The sequence below is a fragment of the Staurois parvus genome, unplaced genomic scaffold, assembly GCF_062004578.1.
Source record: "Staurois parvus isolate SC_StPar_1 unplaced genomic scaffold, SC_StPar_1.0 ptg001813l, whole genome shotgun sequence".
NCBI lineage: Eukaryota > Metazoa > Chordata > Amphibia > Anura > Ranidae > Staurois > Staurois parvus.
In genome coordinates this window covers 76,502-94,590 of record NW_028319609.1, presented here as the reverse complement: position 1 = coordinate 94,590, position 18,089 = coordinate 76,502, and the positions used below count along the sequence as shown (strand labels likewise).

Genomic DNA, 18,089 nt, shown 5'->3' with positions numbered 1-18,089 from the left:
ATGACCTCGCCCCCTTTCTTCCCACCCCCCGCGCGACCTCGCCCCCATGTTGAAGTTTCAGGATTAGAGAAGCTCGGTAATCCTGCTCAGGACTCCGCAGAGTTGATGGTGTTTTCTGTGGGGGGCACTTCAAGGTCATTTTCTTCTTCCATTACAGATGGAATCAGACGCTTTCTGTTCAGGATGGCGGAGGAGATGGGACTGGAGAGCAGGACGCTGGAGGTCTGTATTCTGGGCAGGAATAATAAACAGGATGGCGGAGTTGGGTTGGCGCTCCACACCTATTTCCAATCTCCACCGCCTAAAGCTGAACTCCGGCACACAAAGTTTTCATATCTATTCCTCAATTGTCACAAAGAATAAAAATCCACTTTGTGAGCACCAAGTGCCCCTGCAAACCCAGATATTACCTTGTAAATGTAGAAGTAACATCATCACTGTGCAGAGAGCAGAGCTTTGGGAGGAGCCCAGCAGGCTCCACCCATTAACAGGCTGCCTGCAAAAAAATGACAGGAGGGGGTGGAGACAAGACCAGTCACCCTGTACAAGAGAGCACAGCTGTGAGAGGGGCCCAGCAGGCTCCACCCACTACAAGATGGCTGCAGAAAACTACAGGAGGGGGCGGTGACCAGACCAGTCCCCCTGCAGAAGGAGAGAGAGCAGCAAAATGTGTCTGTGTGACCCTTCCAGATATTTATTACCTCTCACAGAGATGACAGGATGCCCCCTGACAATGTTTTACCTACTTTTCTCTCCAGAAGGACGGCAACCATCTTTGTTCAGTCATCATCCAGTGTCACCCTCTACTCCCTGGACTGAGATGCTGCTTCGGAGATGAAGCAGTCATGCAAATCCTGGCTACAATGTACAGCCTGATCACTGGGGGAGGGGAGACTGAGGAATGCCTCCTCCTCCTTCTACAAAGTTACAATGTACAGTCTGATCACTGGGGGAGGGGAGACTGAGGAAATGCTCGCTCCTTCTACAAAGTTACAATGTACAGTCTGATCAGTGGGGGAGGGGAGACTGAGGAAATGACTCCTCCTCCTTCTACAAAGTTACAATGTACAGTCTGATCACTGGGGAGGGGAGACTGATGACATCATCTCAGCCTAGGCACTAACTGGAGCTCATAAACGGTGGAGCTTTTGTGATAAGTGATCCTGTTGCTGTATATTGGGGTATGTCCAGGATTTATTCATGGGGTCCTGTTACTGACTCATAATGTTTGTCTGATATCTGGTGGTCTCTTGCAGTTTGCTCCGGGGAAGCCCATCCTCATCCTCACCTGGACGGGGACGCAGCCTCACCTCAAGTCGGTCATCCTGAACTCTCACACAGATGTGGTCCCCGTGTTTGAGGTGAGGAGGGTGGGGAGGGGTGCTGGGGGTTGGGTTCTCAGATGTCCTTTTCCCCAGCCATTGAGTCTCCTTTCCCTTGTTGCAGCAGAAGAGTCTCCATCCTTCATTGGGTCTCCTTACCCTTTCCTCCGCCATGAAGTCTCCATCCTCCATTGGGTCTCCTTACCCTTTCCTCCGCCATGAAGTCTCCATCCTCCATTGGGTCTCCTTACCCTTTCCTCCGCCATGGAGTCTCCATCCTCCATTGGGTCTCCTTTTCCTCAGCCATGGAGTCGCCATCCTCCATTGGGTCTCCCTTTCCTCAGCCATGGAGTCTCCTTCCTCCATTGGGTCTCCTTTTCCTCAGCCATGGAGTGTACATCCTCCATTGGGTCTCCTTTTCCTCAGCCATGGAGTCGCCATCCTCCATTCGGTCTCCTTTTCCTCAGCCATGGAGTTGCCATCCTCCATTGGGTCTCCTTTCCCTTTCCCTCAGCCATGGAGTCTCCATCCTCCATTGGGTCTCCTTTCCCTTTTCCTCAGTCATGGAGTCTCCATCCTCCATTTGGTCTCCTTTCCCTTTTCCTCAGCCATGGAGTCTCCATCCTCCATTGGGTCTCCTTTCCCTTTTCCTCCGCCATGGAGTCTCCATCCTTCTGCTGCAATTCCCGTAATGTTACAGCTGGAATAATGAGGGCTTCCTGCAATGCCGTGGTTGGGATATGGAAGACTAGTAGTTTCACCTGCCGGCATTGTACCGGGGGGGGAGGAGTTGCTATGAATTTAAAATAATTAGTAATTGTATCATGTCTCAGGAGTTCTGGACCCATCCCCCGTCTCCGCCCACAAGGATAAAGATGGGAATATCTACGCAAGAGGGACGCAGGACATGAAATCCGTCACTATCCAGTAAGTCTGTAGCTGGGTGATGACAGTGAAAGGGGTGGGGTTTGTTGAAGGTGGAAGAGGTGGAGTTTAGTACAGGTGGAGACGGGTGAGGTTTGTTGGGGTCAAAGGGGTGGAGTTTGGTTCAAGTGGGGAGGGTGGGGTTTGATGCTAGTGGAAGAGGTGGGGTTTGGTTTAGGTGGAGAGGGTGGGTCTTGGTGGAGGTTGAAGGGGTGGGGTTTGATACAGATGGAGAGGGTAGAGTTTGGTGGAGGTGGGAGTTGGTGAAGGTGGAGAGGGAGAGATTAGGTGGAAGGGGTGGAGTTTGGTGGAAGGGGTGAAGTTTGGTACAGGGGTAGAGGGTGGTAGTTGGTGAAGAGGGTGGGATTTGGTGGAAGGGGTGGAGTTTGGTATAGGTGGAGAGAGTGGGATTTGGTGGAAGGGGTGGAGTTTTGTATAGGTGGGAGAGTGGGATTTGGTGGAAGGGGTGGAGTTTGGTATAGGTGGAGAGAGTGGGATTTGGTGAAGGTGGAGAAGGGAGGGATTAGGTGGAAGGGGTGGAGTTTGGTACAGGGGGAGAGGATGGGTTTATTTTCTCACTGTATCTGGCAGTGTTCTCTCCTCTCTCATACCGTCTCTCCATAGGTATCTGGAAGCCGTCCGCCAGTTGAAGGCTGAGGGGGTTCGATTCCCGCGTACCATCCACCTGACGATGGTCCCAGGTGATGTACTCTGGGGTGATATGGGGGAGGGAAGTTATATGTGGGGACCATACAGGAGAATAGCCGTACACCGCCGCTACTGAACTGCATCAGAAAATGGTGGAATTTACTAACCTGTATTTTTTTGACAGATGAAGAAATTGGGGGTCACACCGGGATGGAAAATCTTTGCAGAGCACCCTGAATTCCGAGCCCTGAACCCCGGAATTACCCTGGATGAAGGTACATGACTCCTCCTCCTCCTGTGCACTCCTGGTATTTCCTTTATCTTCTCCCCTCCCTGCAAATTGTTTTACTCTTTTATTTCATTTTCCATTATTCTTCCTTCATTTCTTCTCTCACTCTCTCTCAAATTCAAATTAACTTTGTTGGCAGGATCTCACTTCTCTCTCACTCCTCGCTTTCTCTATCTCACTCTCTATCGCTCGCTCTCTGTCTATCGCTCGCTCTCGCTTCTCTCTTCTCTCTCTTGCCTCTCTCTTCTCTCTCGCCTCTCTCTTCTCTCTCGCCTCTCACTCTCTGTCTCGTTCCTCTTTCTGTCTCTCGCTCGCTTCTCTCTCCTCACTCTTTCTTGAACATTGTCTGGCTCATTTACTCCTCTCCATTCTTTTCTTAATCCCCCTTGCCTCCTTTTCCCCCCCCTCATTCTTCTTCTTCTCTTTTTCAGGTCTTGCGAACCCCACAGATGAATTCAGTGTGTTTTACGGAGAGAAGTGTGTATGGTGTAAGTCATTTTGCCTTCCTTGTGGAAGATCTGTTTCATATAATGCTGAACAGACACCTGACATCAGCACTAAAGACTTCAAAATGTAATGTACATCTATGAAAAGGAACAGCTCCAATCCCCCCCCCCCACAAAATGTCACCCCTTTTATCTTCATATATCATCCTAAAATTCAGTTGCTGTATAAAATGTTTTTCACCATGTCTGGTATATAAGGGGGGGGGGTTACAATTTAGAGAAATACTTTATTCTGAATGTAACGTGAGTTGCGAGGGGCTCGTGTTCGCTCCTCCTCCTATAAAGCCGGGGGGGGGGGGGGGGAGGGGCTGCACACTGAAGGTTTTTCTTACCTTCATGCATAAACGTTAAAAACCTCCAACCTTTTCGAAATACTTTAATTAGAACAGATCAGTTCTCTGTTTTGTGGTGTCTGTGATGCAGCACAGAGAACAGGAGAGCTGGAGCTGCATGCTCTGATCACTCCGCTGTCTGGTGCTCTGCCCTCAGAGTGCAGGGAGGAAAAGCTTGTTGCCCCTGCAGGCTGACTCTGCTCATGTGGTGTAGTGGACCTGGTTGGTTATTTACAGGTGATTATTGTGATTGTTTCAGGCAGACAGCACTTACTGGATCCAAATTATTATTTTTGGTGTCTTTTTTTACTTTTCTCAGAGGTCTGTACGATGCTCAGTCACAATATTTGATCAGATCCTTGCAAGCTTGGGGTTCCTCTCATCAAAACTGGAACTCCACCATTAAGTAAATGTGGAGCCTCACCTTGTAAAACAACCCACTCCATGATAAACAAAGTCAGAAGTGGTCACACGCCCTCTGTTCTCAGCCACATAAGGGGCTTAGAGAGTTGGGGGGTGGAGACTGCAGGGGGGGGCGGGGGTCAGCGGCAGTACTCTGATTTTTCCAGTGAAGGGCTCTGCAGAAGTGAGTGTCAGCACAAGTCTGACCACTAGAGTACAGGAAGTAGAAAACTGACCACGCGGGGAAGGATGCGCTTCTATGTCTAGCGTGGTCAGTCTGAAATTGGAAAGCAGAGGGACTGGCAGGATCAACAGGTATTTCATACAAGGGAAACAATACAAAGATTAGAATACTTTTTTATTCTAATCAGCTGCTAATGGGCCTGACAACCATTAACGCGTTTCCCATCAATCGGTTGCGGGAGGCAGCCCCATTAAAGCACTGTGCCTGCTGCAGTTTTTATTTTTCTTAACTAAATGTCAGCTTTCAAAGATCCAATTAACACAAATCACAGATGTCTGTCCCCATCACACCATTCCCAGGAATACAAATACAACAAAATAAATGTCAACGAAGGTCTTATGACAGATCACACGATGGGGTAATAAATATGGAGGAAGGTTCTATTCTATGATGGATCACATGATGGGATAATAAATATGGAGGAAGGTCCAATGACAGATCACGTGATGGGATAATAAATATGGGGGAAGGTCCTATGACGGATCACGTGATGGGATAATAAATATGGAGGAAGTTCTATGATGGATCACGTGATGGGATAATAAATATGGAGGAAGTTCTATGATGGATCACGTGATGGGATAATAAATATGGAGGAAGTTCTATGATGGATCACGTGATGGGATAATAAATATGGGGGAAGGTTCTATGAGGGATCATGTGATGGGATAGTATGGAGGAAAGTCCTATGATGGATCATGTGATGGGATAATAAATATGGAGGGAGGTCCTATGATGGATCATGTGATGGGATAATAAATATGGAGGGAGGTCCTATGATGGATCACGTGATGGGATAATAAATATGGAGGGAGGTTCTATGACGGATCATGTGATGGGATAATATGGAGGGAGGTCCTATGATGGATCATGTGATGGGATAATAAATATGGAGGGAGGTCCTATGATGGATCATGTGATGGGATAATAAATATGGAGGGAGGTCCTATGATGGATCACGTGATGGGATAATAAATATGGAGGAAGGTCTATTCTATGATGGATCACGTGATGGGATAATAAATATGGGGGAAGGTCCTATGATGGATCACGTGATGGGATAATAAATATGGAGGAAGTTCTATGATGGATCACGTGATGGGATAATAAATATGGGGGAAGGTTCTATGAGGGATCATGTGATGGGATAGTATGGAGGAAAGTCCTATGATGGATCATGTGATGGGATAATAAATATGGAGGGAGGTCCTATGATGGATCATGTGATGGGATAATAAATATGGAGGGAGGTCCTATGATGGATCACGTGATGGGATAATAAATATGGAGGGAGGTTCTATGACGGATCATGTGATGGGATAATATGGAGGGAGGTCCTATGATGGATCATGTGATGGGATAATAAATATGGAGGGAGGTCCTATGACGGACCACATGATGGGATGTGACTCTTCTGCCGCAGAGCATGTCTGTTCATCATTCATAAAGGCGCTTGCTCTGACTTTCTGCTTTCTGGATCTGCAGGGATAACGGTTCATTGCAGAGGAGACCCCGGACACGGCTCTCGCTTCATAGAGAACACGGCCGCCTCTAAGCTGGTGAGTCCCCAGTGGGTGCGTGTTCTGTGTACTGATACTGGATGAGTCCTAGAACATGCAAGGGCCACAAATCCGACACTTTTCATGTCACTGATTTATCTCCTGATGTTTTTCAGCATTCCGTCATTAATAGTTTCCTGGAACTCCGAGAGAAAGAGAAGAAACGGTAAGTCTTGGTAATCTGGACTGAGCAAAGTCTGCTAAAGCAGCAAGTGTCTTCTAGTAAGTCCTGTGCACGGCATAGACGAACCAATCAGATCCTGTGTATAACTGTGTGTTTGCTCGTCCCCTCCAGCGTCCCCTCCAGCGCTCCCTCCAGCGCTCCCTCCAGTGCTCCCTCCAGCGTCCCCTCCAGCGCTCCCTCCAGCATCCCCTCCAGCGCTCCCTCCAGCGCTCCCTCCAGCGTCCCCTCCAGCGTTCCCTCCTGCATCTCCTCCATCGCTCCCTCCAGCGTCCCCTCCAGCGTTCCCTCCTGCATCTCCTCCATCGCTCCCTCCAGCATCCCCTCCAGCGCTCCCTCCAGCATCCCCTCCAGCGCTCCCTCCAGCGTCCCCTCCAGCGTTCCCTCCTGCATCTCCTCCATCGCTCCCTCCAGCGCTCCCTCCAGCGCTCCCTCCAGCGCTCCCTACAATCGATACATTGCATCTCTTTTTACAAAGTATTTTCTCTGCTCCTCGGCTCCATCTAGTGGCCAAATTGCAATATTTTACTATTGCCCCCTATTTGTGAAGAGGAGAAAATAGCCTATGGCCCCCGTCACCCCGGCTGTTCCGTATGTCCGTTTTTTCATCTGTCTGTTTTACGGATGAAAAACGGACATCCATGTATTTCTGTGGACTATCGGATGTAAATGGATAGTCATCTGTTTACATCCGGTAATGTCCGCATCCGTTAACATCCCTTTTTTTTAACAGAAGAAAAACCTGTTTTTCGTCTGTTAAGAAAAATGTATGGAAACGGACAAAAACGGATGAGAAATGTATGTAAACTTATGAAAAACGGATTTAAACGGACAAAACTGATATAAACTGATGTAAAAATGACAAAAATAGATGTAAATGGACAAAAACGGATGAGAAATGTATGTGAACTTATAAAAAACGGATGTAAACAGACAAAACTAACAAACTGATGTAAAATGACAAAATGGATGTAAACAGACAAAAACTGACTGATGAAAAACAAATGGTAAATGGACAGAAAACGGATGTAAGTGATGAAAAATGGACAAAAACTGACAAACGGGAAACTGATGTAAACAGACAAAACTGATGTAAAATGACAAATGGATGTAAATGGACAAAACTGATGTAAACAGATAAAAACTGACTGATGGAAAACAAATAATAAACTGACAGAAAATGGATGTAAATATTGATGTGATTTTGCAGTTCCGGGTAGGGGGCGCGCGCGTGTGCCCAACCCGTGCACCCATTTGCAGCCTCGGCTGTCAATCACCGGGTCTCGGCCAGTGATTCCCCGCCAGCACCCAACAATCTCCGAGTATTACCGACAGGGGAGAGACCCGTGTATAAACAACACAGATCTCTCCCCTGTCAGCTCCTGCACACTGCTTTGTATGGCTCTGCATAGCAGCATGCTCACAGTGAAACACACACATCACACAGTTAACCCTTTGATTGCCCCTCATGTTAACCCCTTCCTGCCCAGCGCCATTAGTACAGTGTCAGTGCTTTGTATTACCACTAATCACTATATTGGTGTCACTGATGATGTCAGTGATACCAAGTTAGTTCCCCCCGAGTGTCAGTCCTGCAGTCCCGCTATAATTCGCTGATCGCCGCCATTATTAGTAAAAAAAAAAAAAGAAAAGAAAAAATCCCAGTATCTATACCGTCATAACTTTCATGTAAACCAATTAATTTCCACATATTGGGATTTTTTTTAGCGAAGACAAGGAGCAGAATAAATTTTGGCTGAAATTTATGATGAAATGTGATTTTTTTTTTTTATTATTATTACTGGACATGTTTTAATGGCAAAAAGTAAAAAAAAAATAGCTTTTTTCAAAATTGTCGGTTTTTGTTTATAGCGCAAAAAATAAATGCACAGGTGATCAAATACCACTGAAAGAAAGCTCTATTTGGGGGGGAAAAAGGATGTAAATTTCATTTGGGTGCGGCGTTGCATGACCACGCAATTGTCAGTTAAAGTAACGCAGCGCCGTATTGTGAAAAATAGCCTGGTCAGGAAGGGGGGATCCTCTGGAGGGCGAGGGGTTAATAGCAAAAAGTAAAAGAGAAAAGATTTTTTTTTTTTTTTTTAAGTTTATAGCGCAAAAAATAAACGCAAAGGCGGTCAAATACCGCCAAAAAGCTCCATTTGTGGGGAAAAAAAGGACATAAATTTCATTTGGGTGCAGCGTCGCATGACCGCGCAATTGTCAGTTAAAGTAACGCGAAAAATGTCCTGGTCAGGAAGCGGGGGAATCCTCTGGAGGGGGAGGGGTTAATTTATTGCATTGTTAGTTGGTGACGTTCCTGGAAAGCCCGAGTCCCCACCGACGTGTAGAATTTCCCGGTCTGGCCAAAGTGGCCGTTCCATGTGAGTGCAGAGATAGAACGTCGCCCCCCCCATACATCGCCCCGATGACAGCGACCTCTCCCATTGGTCTATGTTCCCCACACATGAATCCCGTTCTTTCTCAGGTTCCAGGCCAATCCCCAGCTCACTCTCGGAGACGTCACCACAGTCAACATGACCAAAGTGAATGGAGGAGTCTCCTGCAACGTGATTCCCACCGAAATGTCGGCGACCTTTGACCTTCGAATCCCTCCTACTGTCAACTTGCAGGTACGGTGTCCTCCCTTCCAGGATTCGTTTCACTTCTGTTGAGCGTTCCTAGTGTATGGCCGGTGGATGGGGGAAAGTCAGATGTTCCTGTAGCCATGGTGCCCACATACGTTTCATTCTGATCAGCTGGCCATTTCATGTGTTTTGTTTTTTTTCTGAGCCCGTTTACACTGCCAGGTCACGTAACTCGCATGTTGTCGCACATAACATTCTCTAACATTCGCCGCGGTGTTGTGGCGCCATCTATTTTTTAATTTTCTAACACCAGATTTCATTTTGTTAAATCTCCCGAAAAGCTCCCAATGAAATGATTCCGCCATTTCCACCTGAATGTTGCTTCTCTTTCTGCAGGAGTTTGAATCACAGGTCGAGGGGTGGTGTCGTGCGGCTGGCGATCAGGTGACCTGGGAGTACCATCAGGTGAGTGACGTCCTCTAGCAGGGTGATCAGGTGACCTGAGAGTACCACCAGGTGAGTGGCCTCCTCGAACAGGGTGATCAGGTGACCGGGGAGTACCACCAGGTGAGTGGGGCCTTCTTATGGGGTGATCAGGTGACCTGGGAGTACCACCAGGTGAGTGGCCTCCTCGAACAGGGTGATCAGGTGACCTGGGAGTACCACTAGGTGAGTGGCCTCCTCGAACAGGGTGATCAGGTGACCTGAGAGTACCACCAGGTGAGTGGCCTCCTCGAACAGGGTGATCAGGTGACCTGAGAGTACCACCAGGTGAGTGGCCTCCTCGAACAGGGTGATCAGGTGACCTGGGAGTACCACCAGCTGAGTGGGGCCTTCTAGTGGGGTGATCAGGTGACCTGGGAGCACCACCAGGTTAGTGGGGCCTTCTAGTGGGGTGATTAGGTGACCTGGGAGTACCACCAGGTTAGTGGGGCCTTCTAGTGGGGTGATCAGGTGACCTGGGAGTACCACCAGATTAGTGGGGCCTTCTAGTGGGGTGATCAGGTGACCTGGGAGCACCACCAGGTTAGTGGGGCTTTCTAGTGGGTTGATCAGGAGACATGGGAGTACCACCAGGTTAGTGGGTTGATCAGGGGACATGGGAGTACCACCAGGTTAGTGGGTTGATCAGGTGACATGGGAGTACCACCAGGTTAGTGGGTTGATCAGGGGACATGGGAGTACCACCAGGTTAGTGGGTTGATCAGGTGACATGGGAGTACCACCAGGTTAGTGGGTTGATCAGGGGACATGGGAGTACCACCAGGTTAGTGGGTTGATCAGGGGACATGGGAGTACCACCAGGTTAGTGGGTTGATCAGGGGACATGGGAGTACCACCAGGTTAGTGGGTTGATCAGGGGACATGGGAGTACCACCAGGTTAGTGGGTTGATCAGGGGACATGGGAGTACCACCAGGTCAGTGGATCTTTCTAGTGGGGTGATCAGGTGCCCAGGGAATACCACCAGGTTGGCGCCCATATGGAAGAAAAATATATTTTAAAAATATTCTTCCCAAGCATATTGACATTTGTTTGAAATACTACAATTTTGGCAGCATTCAAAATCTAATTTAAAAAAAATAAAAATAAAATATATATATATACACACTGTATGTTGAAATGCATTTTGTTATTTACAAAATATATGAAAAATATTTTTAAAAATACATTTCAAATATACTGTATGTCTTTACAAATACATATCTACATTTTTGGAATGTATTTACAAATATATGTAAAAATATGTTAAAATGACCTTTTTTTATATGTTAAAAAAAATCTAAAGAATATATTTTTCATATAGTATTATATTAAAAATGCATTTCAACATGGTGTGTGTGTATGTATGTGTGTGTGTGTGTGTGTGTATATATATATATATATATATATATATATATATATATATAAAATATACTGCATGTTTAAATGCATTTTTATATATTACAAGTCATATTTTTTTAAATATATTCTTCAGGTTTTTGTTTTTTTTTAACATAGAAAAAAATCCATTTTAAATATATTTTTCTTCCATGTGGGTGGGGCCTTCTAGTGAAGTGACCAGGGAGTACCAGCAGGTGAGTGGGGCCCTCTAACAGGGTGATCAGATGACCTGGAAGTACCAGCAGGTGAGTGGGGCCCTCTAACAGGGTGATCAGATGACCTGGAAGTACCAGCAGGTCAGTGGGGCCCTCTAACAGATTAATACATTTTAAATAAATTAAAATAATTGAAATAGAATGTGGAAATACATATATGATTCCTCCCTCTTAGATTGTAAGCTTCCAGGATCAGACCCTCCTATCCCTCATGTATTGAACTGTATTGTCTCCCTTTTGTATTGTAAAGCGCTGAGCAAACTGTTGCCGCCATATAAATCCTGTATAATAATAATATGATTTTACGTTTTAACCATTGATACATTTTAATAATTGAATAATATAAATTTAAGTAAAATTTAATAAATTAACATACATTTTAAATAAATTCAAATAAATAAAATAATTGAAATAAAATGGACATAAATTATACGATTGTAACCATAGATGCACTTGGAATGATGTGAATAAATGTCTTTGTTGCCTCCTAGAAATTTATGACTCAGAGGATCACCACCCCGGACGACACGAATCCTTGGTGGAAAGCGTTCAGTGACCCCTGCAAGGAGCTGTAAGTAGAAGAGCGATCATCTGGGCTTTACAAACTAAATTCCATTCGGTTGGACATGTACATTAACCCCGTGTCTGCCAGCGCCGTGTATATACGTCCGCTGGTCGCAAGGACTTTAAAAGGCAGGACTGAGTCCATAACCGAAAAATCGACTTTCTAAGCCGCCCAATCACTTCATACACTATGGGAGTTACCACCCCTTCCACCCAACTACCTCCACCATGTATCCTCCACTCTGCTGTCCCTTCTGTGACATTATAAAACATTGCACCTCTGCATTCAGGAAATCTGTCACGTTTGATCTGTAATGAGATGTATAGAAGAAGCTCTATAAGGTTTGCTTACGAATACTTCGATTTCAGGGGTTTGAAGCTAAAGCCGGAGATTTTTCCTGCTGCCACAGACAGTCGTTACGTCAGGACGGTGAGTACAGATGCACCTTCTCCTTCGTATCCTCTTGAAGGCCAACTTACATTCGTTGTCTCTTCACTGGTGTATTGCAAAGCTGCCTTATATAATGCCTGAGAGAACCCTTGCTGTACCAGTCCTTGAGATGCTCTACCAGCATCTAGCTCATTCTACTGCAAAGAATAACAGCGCCTGGGAGGCAGCTTGTACCTCATGCCACCTTGGGTTCCCAGTGGTGTCCTTGTTTGTGCTTTCTATACTAGAGCCAGTTAACCTGCAACCCTTAAAAAGCACGCCCCCAAAATGCAGCAAAGATTGTTGGTGTTTCCTCCACTGGGAGGAGCAAAATTTGGAAGTTATTTTACTTCCAAAATTTTCTGAAAATAATGGAAATCTTTTAAAGTTAAAAAAAAATATTTATTTTTATTTGTATTCTAGGAGGAGAACACCCAGATTTTTCTCCACCATTGACCCCCTGAGCTGTTCTCCTCCTAGAATGTATGAATAATAACTCTGTGAACTACGAGAACACTCAGATCCTTCTCCACCATTGACCCCCCCCCCTTGAGCTGTTCTCCTCCTAGAATGTATGAATAATAAGTCTGTGAACTACGAGAACACTCAGATCCTTCTCCACCATTGACCACCCCCCCCCCCCCCCCCTTGAGCTGTTGTCCTCCTAGAATGTATGATTATTAAGTCCATGATCTACAAGAACACTCAGATCCTTCTTCACCATTGACTCCCCCTAAGCTGTTCTCCTAGAATGTGTGACTGATAAGTCTGTGAACTACGAGAACACTCAGATTCTTCTCCACCATTGACTCCCCCAGTTGCTCCCCTCTTGGAATGTATGATTGATAAGTCCATGATCTACATAAACGCCAAGATCCTTCTCTGCTATTGACTCCCCCAGGATTTGGCCTCCTAAAATGTATGATCAATAAGTCTGATTTACCAGAACACCCACTTCCTTCTCCACCATTGACCTCCTTGAGTTGTTCTCCTCCTAGAATATATGTATACAAAGTGCATGAACTATGAGAACACTCAGATCCTACTCCACCATTGACCCCCTTGAGCTGTTCTCATAGTTCATGGACTTAGTATTCATACATTCTAGAAGGAGAACACCCAGATCCTTCTCCACCATTGACCCCCTTGAGCTGTTCTCCTCCTAGAATATATGAATACTAAGTCTGTGAACTACGAGAACACTCAGATCCTTCTCCACCATTGACCTCTTTGAGCTGTTCTCCTCCTAGAATATGTGAATACTAAGTCCGTGAACTACAAGAACACTCAGATCCTTCTCCACCATTGACCCCCTTGAGCTGTTCTCCTCCTAGAATATATGAATACTAAGTCTGTGAACTACGAGAACACTCAGATCCTATTCCACCATTGACCTCCTTGAGCTGTTCTCCTCCCACAATATATGAATACTAAGTCCGAAAAGTACAAGAACACTCAGATCCTTCTCCACCATTGACCCCCTTGAGCTGTTCTCCTCCTAGAATATATGAATACTAAGTCTGTGAACTACGAGAACACTCAGATCCTATTCCACCATTGACCTCCTTGAGCTGTAGATCATGGACTTATTAATCATACATTCTAAGAGGAGAACAGCTCAAGGGGGTCAATGGTGGAGAAGGATCTGGGTGTTCTCGTAGTTCATGGACTTTATTAATCATACATTCTAGGAGGAGATTCTTCTCCACCATTTAATTCCCAAGTTGCTTTCCTCTTGGAATGTATGATTTATAAGTCCATGATCTACAAGAACACTCAGATCCTTCTCCACCATTGACTCCCCCAGTTGCTCTCCTCTTGGAATGTATGATTGATAAGTCCATGATCTATGTAAACGCCAAGATCCTTTTCTGCTGTTGACTCCTCCAAGGTGTTAGCCTCCTAAAATGTATGTTCAATAAGTTTATGGTCTACCAGAACACCCAGATCCTTTTCCACCACTGACTCCCCAAGCTGTTCTCCTCCTAGAATGGATGAATAATAAGTCTATGAACTACGAGAACACCCAGATTCTTCTCCACCATTGACTCCCTTGAGCTGTTCTCCAAGAATGTATAATGAAAAAGTCCATGAACTACGAGAACACCCAGATCCTTCTCCATTGACTTCCCAAGCTGTTCTCCTCCTAGATTGTATGATCAAGAAGTCCATGATCTATTATAATACTCAGATCCTTCTCCACCATTGACTCCCCCAGTTTTCCTCCTCTTGAAATGTATGATTATTAAGTTCATGAACTACAAGCAAACCCAGATCCTTCTCTACCATTGACTCCCCCAGGTGTTAGCCTCCTAAAATGTACGATTAATAAGTCTACGATCTACCAGAACACCCATATCCTTCTCCAATATGGACTCCCTAAGCTGTTCTCCTCCTAGAATGTATAATTGATAAGTCTATGATCTACCAGAACATCCAGGTCCTCCTCCACCATTGACTCACCTGGTTCTTCTCCTAGAATGGACGATTAAGCTATGATTTACCAGAACACTTAGATCCTTCTCTACCATTGACTCCCCCAGTTCTACTTCCCGTAGAACGTATGACGCATGCTTGTTTTGCCTCCAAGTGCAGAATTTACATTTATCATCATTAAGCCTTGTTTTATCCATCCTGTCCAGGTGTCAAAAACGTCCCGTCATTGTCTTGGGACATGACAATGGACATGAAGGAACAGAGGAGCCCTAACCTAGTCTATTAATAAAGCCATGGTATACTTATCAAGAGTATGGTCCTGGATCTGTTAACTCCACCTACAGTATGCATTTTGCCCACCTACTTTCTTGGTGTTCTCACCCACCCACTTTATGGCTTGATCCTGGCCAGACCTCTATATATGCGAGGACTGCCCACTTGTGGCCCAAATCCCCACAATTAATGCCTTTTTTGAGTTGCATGCAATACCTCAAAAAAGGTTGGCGTTGTGATTCCAGGACATAGCCCAGGACACAGCGTCAGAGGGCAAAAGTGCAGGACTGTCCAGGCAATTCCGGGACACTTGTTATCTACACCATGTGACTTTTTTTTTTACAAATTTTTCTTAAGCATTATGAAATTTGAGGTAAATTTTAAGGAAGGCTGTACTTTGGCTGTTAAATCAGTTGTCCACCCTTGTCCCTCAACTCCTTGGGGGGGAAGCCAGTTTGCCTATTAATACCATAGATTACAATTCTCCATCCAGCTTTAAGTACACTTCTAGGGGGGCTTCTAGTTGTCCAAAAATGTATTCTATACAGAGTGTTCAAATTTATTTTATGGTTTTCTTCTTCTTTTTTTATTTTTATATCTTCTCCAAGATGGCGGCCTCCATAATGTAGGCAGTAGTAAAACTTTTTCTGCCCTCTTTTGTTCTCCCCAGGCCGGTTACGATGCCCTTGGCTTCTCCCCCATGAATAACACCCCCATCTTGCTGCACGATCACAACGAATTCTTGAACGAGGGCGTCTTCCTGCGTGGGATTGAGATTTATAAACGTATCATCCCGTCTTTAGCCAACGTTCCCCCACTGGATGGAGAACACTAGAGGCCGAGGGGGTCTACTGTGAATGTGCAGAGACTGGCGACCATGTCTTTAATAAAATGGCCGCACTCAGGGACTCATCGCCAACCCCAAGGACAAGGGGTGACAATTCAGCTTAACCAAATCTAAACTCAGGGCAATAAAATACCTCCAGCTGCTCTTATCATCGTTCTTTGGATGTCTCCACTCCGAATGTCCTCTTTGTCTCGAAAAGGACCATCAAACATAGTACAGTTGGGTTCATGTAAAACACTTACATTTTGATTCGTGGATCTCATTATTAAAAGTTCAATGACAAGAACTGAAAGTCTTAAAAATGATTTGCATGATTCTTACATTGCTGGTACAAGTCTTGCAGCTCTGGGGTTCTGGATTGGATCCTCAGTATGAAGACTAGCTCCATGATAGGTTGTGGACATCAAAGTATAACTCCAGCCAAAACCCTTTTTTTTTTCTTTTTTTCCAAGTTTAGAATGTGGTGGGAAAGTGTTAGAACCTCCACCAGGGATTTACTGCCATCTGTGTCCTCATTAGGGATTTATTATACTTCCTGTTACTAGAGACACAACAGGAAGTAAGTGGAAATCTCCCCCAAATGAAGGGAACCCCCACCCTTGGCAAGAGATACCTCCTTGATTGTTCTGATGATGGCTGTAAAATGTGGGCTACCCCCTCGCCAACAATAATCGCAAGGAAAACGAGAGAGGATGAATCTTTCAAGTGGGGACACAGACCGCAATAGAACGTAACCGATGTTCAAGCCCTTCCAGCCAGGAGATGAGGCAGAGTTCTATCTGTCTGGCTGCAGCTTCTAATGCACATTGTGAGGAGCTCCCAGTGTGCAGTGACATCAGAGGAAACCATTCCAGTCCAGGGGAGGAGCCCATACACCTGGGCAAGACTGGAGGGGAGGAGCCGGTACACCTGTGCAAGACTGAAGGGGAGGAGCCGGTACACCTGTGCAAGACTGAAGGGGAGAAGCCGGTACACCTGTGCAAGACTGAAGGGGAGGAGCCGGTACACCTGTGCAAGACTGAAGGGGAGGAGCCGGTACACCTGTGCAAGACTGAAGGGGAGGAGCCGGTACACCTGTGCAAGACTGAAGGGGAGGAGCCGGTACACCTGTGCAAGACTGAAGGGGAGGAGCCGGTACACCTGTGCAAGACTGAAGGGGAGGAGCCGGTACACCTGTGCAAGACTGAAGGGGAGGAGCCGGTACACCTGTGCAAGACTGAAGGGGAGGAGCCGGTACACCTGTGCAAGACTGAAGGGGGAGGAGCCGGTACACCTGTGCAAGACTGAAGGGGGAGGAGCCGGTACACCTGTGCAAGACTGAAGGGGAGGAGCCGGTACACCTGTGCAAGACTGAAGGGGAGGAGCCGGTACACCTGTGCAAGACTGAAGGGGAGGAGCCGGTACACCTGTGCAAGACTGAAGGGGAGGAGCCGGTACACCTCTGCAAGACTGAAGGGGAGGAGGCGGTACACCTGTGCAAGACTGAAGGGGAAGAGCCGGGACAACTGGGGCTGCAAGAGACCAGGACGTTTTCTAGTACTAACACCACTTGCATCTAAATTAATAAATGATTATTATTGGAGACAAAACTGCGGTGATTTTGTGTCATTTTTATATCTTCCAGGAGTTCAGCTTCATATGCACCTGGAAAATATACGAGCTTCAGGGAACATTTGCAGTTTTACAGCAACATTGTCCCTTTTCCCCTTTCTCATGTCATTTCAAAGGGGTCTATTTATGAACACAAATGCTGTACGAATAAAACATGAAAAATCCCTGTATTTCCTCCAATATGATGATTTCTGATGACTGTCAGCGCCATCTACTGACCATAGTGCGGTATTTTTCTTGAAATAAATCAATTGGGAAAATACCTCATTATGGCCACTAGATGGCACCTATGATGAAAGGAAATAATCATATTAGACAAAATACAGTTATTTTTTTTTTAGGCTGTTGGAATGTTTTTCGCCTTTTTTGTACAGGATTTTTTTTTTTTTTTAAGTATATTGCCACCATGCTGACCCGACACAGAATTCTACTGCAGAATAATTGAGGAAGATATGGGGAGTTGGAGCCACCCAAAACTCATCATTTATAGGCGGTTGGTGGGCAAAATCACTACCATAGCATTTTATATTTCTAGGCATCTACAAAAGGAAACAGTCTCGTTCTTGTAACTCATGGATGTCAAACTGGCGGCCCTCCAGCTGTTGCCCAACTACAAGTCCCATGAGCCATTGCAAGATTGACCATTACAAGCATGACTCCCAAAGGCAGAGGTATGATGGGAGTTGTAGTTTGGCAAAAGCTGGAGGGCCGCCAGTTTGACACCCCTGCTTCAGAACTACAAGTCCCATGAGGCATTGCACGGCTGACAGTTACAAGCGTGACTCCCAAAGGCAGAGGCATGATGGGACTTGTAGTTTTGCAGCAGCTGGAGGGC

The 18,089-nt window shown here is 45.8% G+C and overlaps 1 protein-coding gene across 1 annotated transcript; it reads left to right on the top strand.

Moving 5' to 3' along the window:
* Nucleotides 1-98: 98 nt before the first annotated feature.
* ACY1 (aminoacylase 1) lies at nt 99-17,232 on the top strand. Its single transcript, XM_089664024.1, is given in 15 exon segments — nt 99-222; nt 1,257-1,361; nt 2,156-2,168; nt 2,171-2,249; nt 2,871-2,947; nt 3,079-3,110; nt 3,112-3,169; nt 3,615-3,671; nt 6,153-6,226; nt 6,343-6,392; nt 8,896-9,040; nt 9,392-9,460; nt 11,585-11,664; nt 12,027-12,087; nt 15,467-17,232. Coding segments are annotated over 15 exon segments (1,182 nt in total). The 5' UTR covers nt 99-105; the 3' UTR covers nt 15,632-17,232.
* Nucleotides 17,233-18,089: the final 857 nt, after the last annotated feature.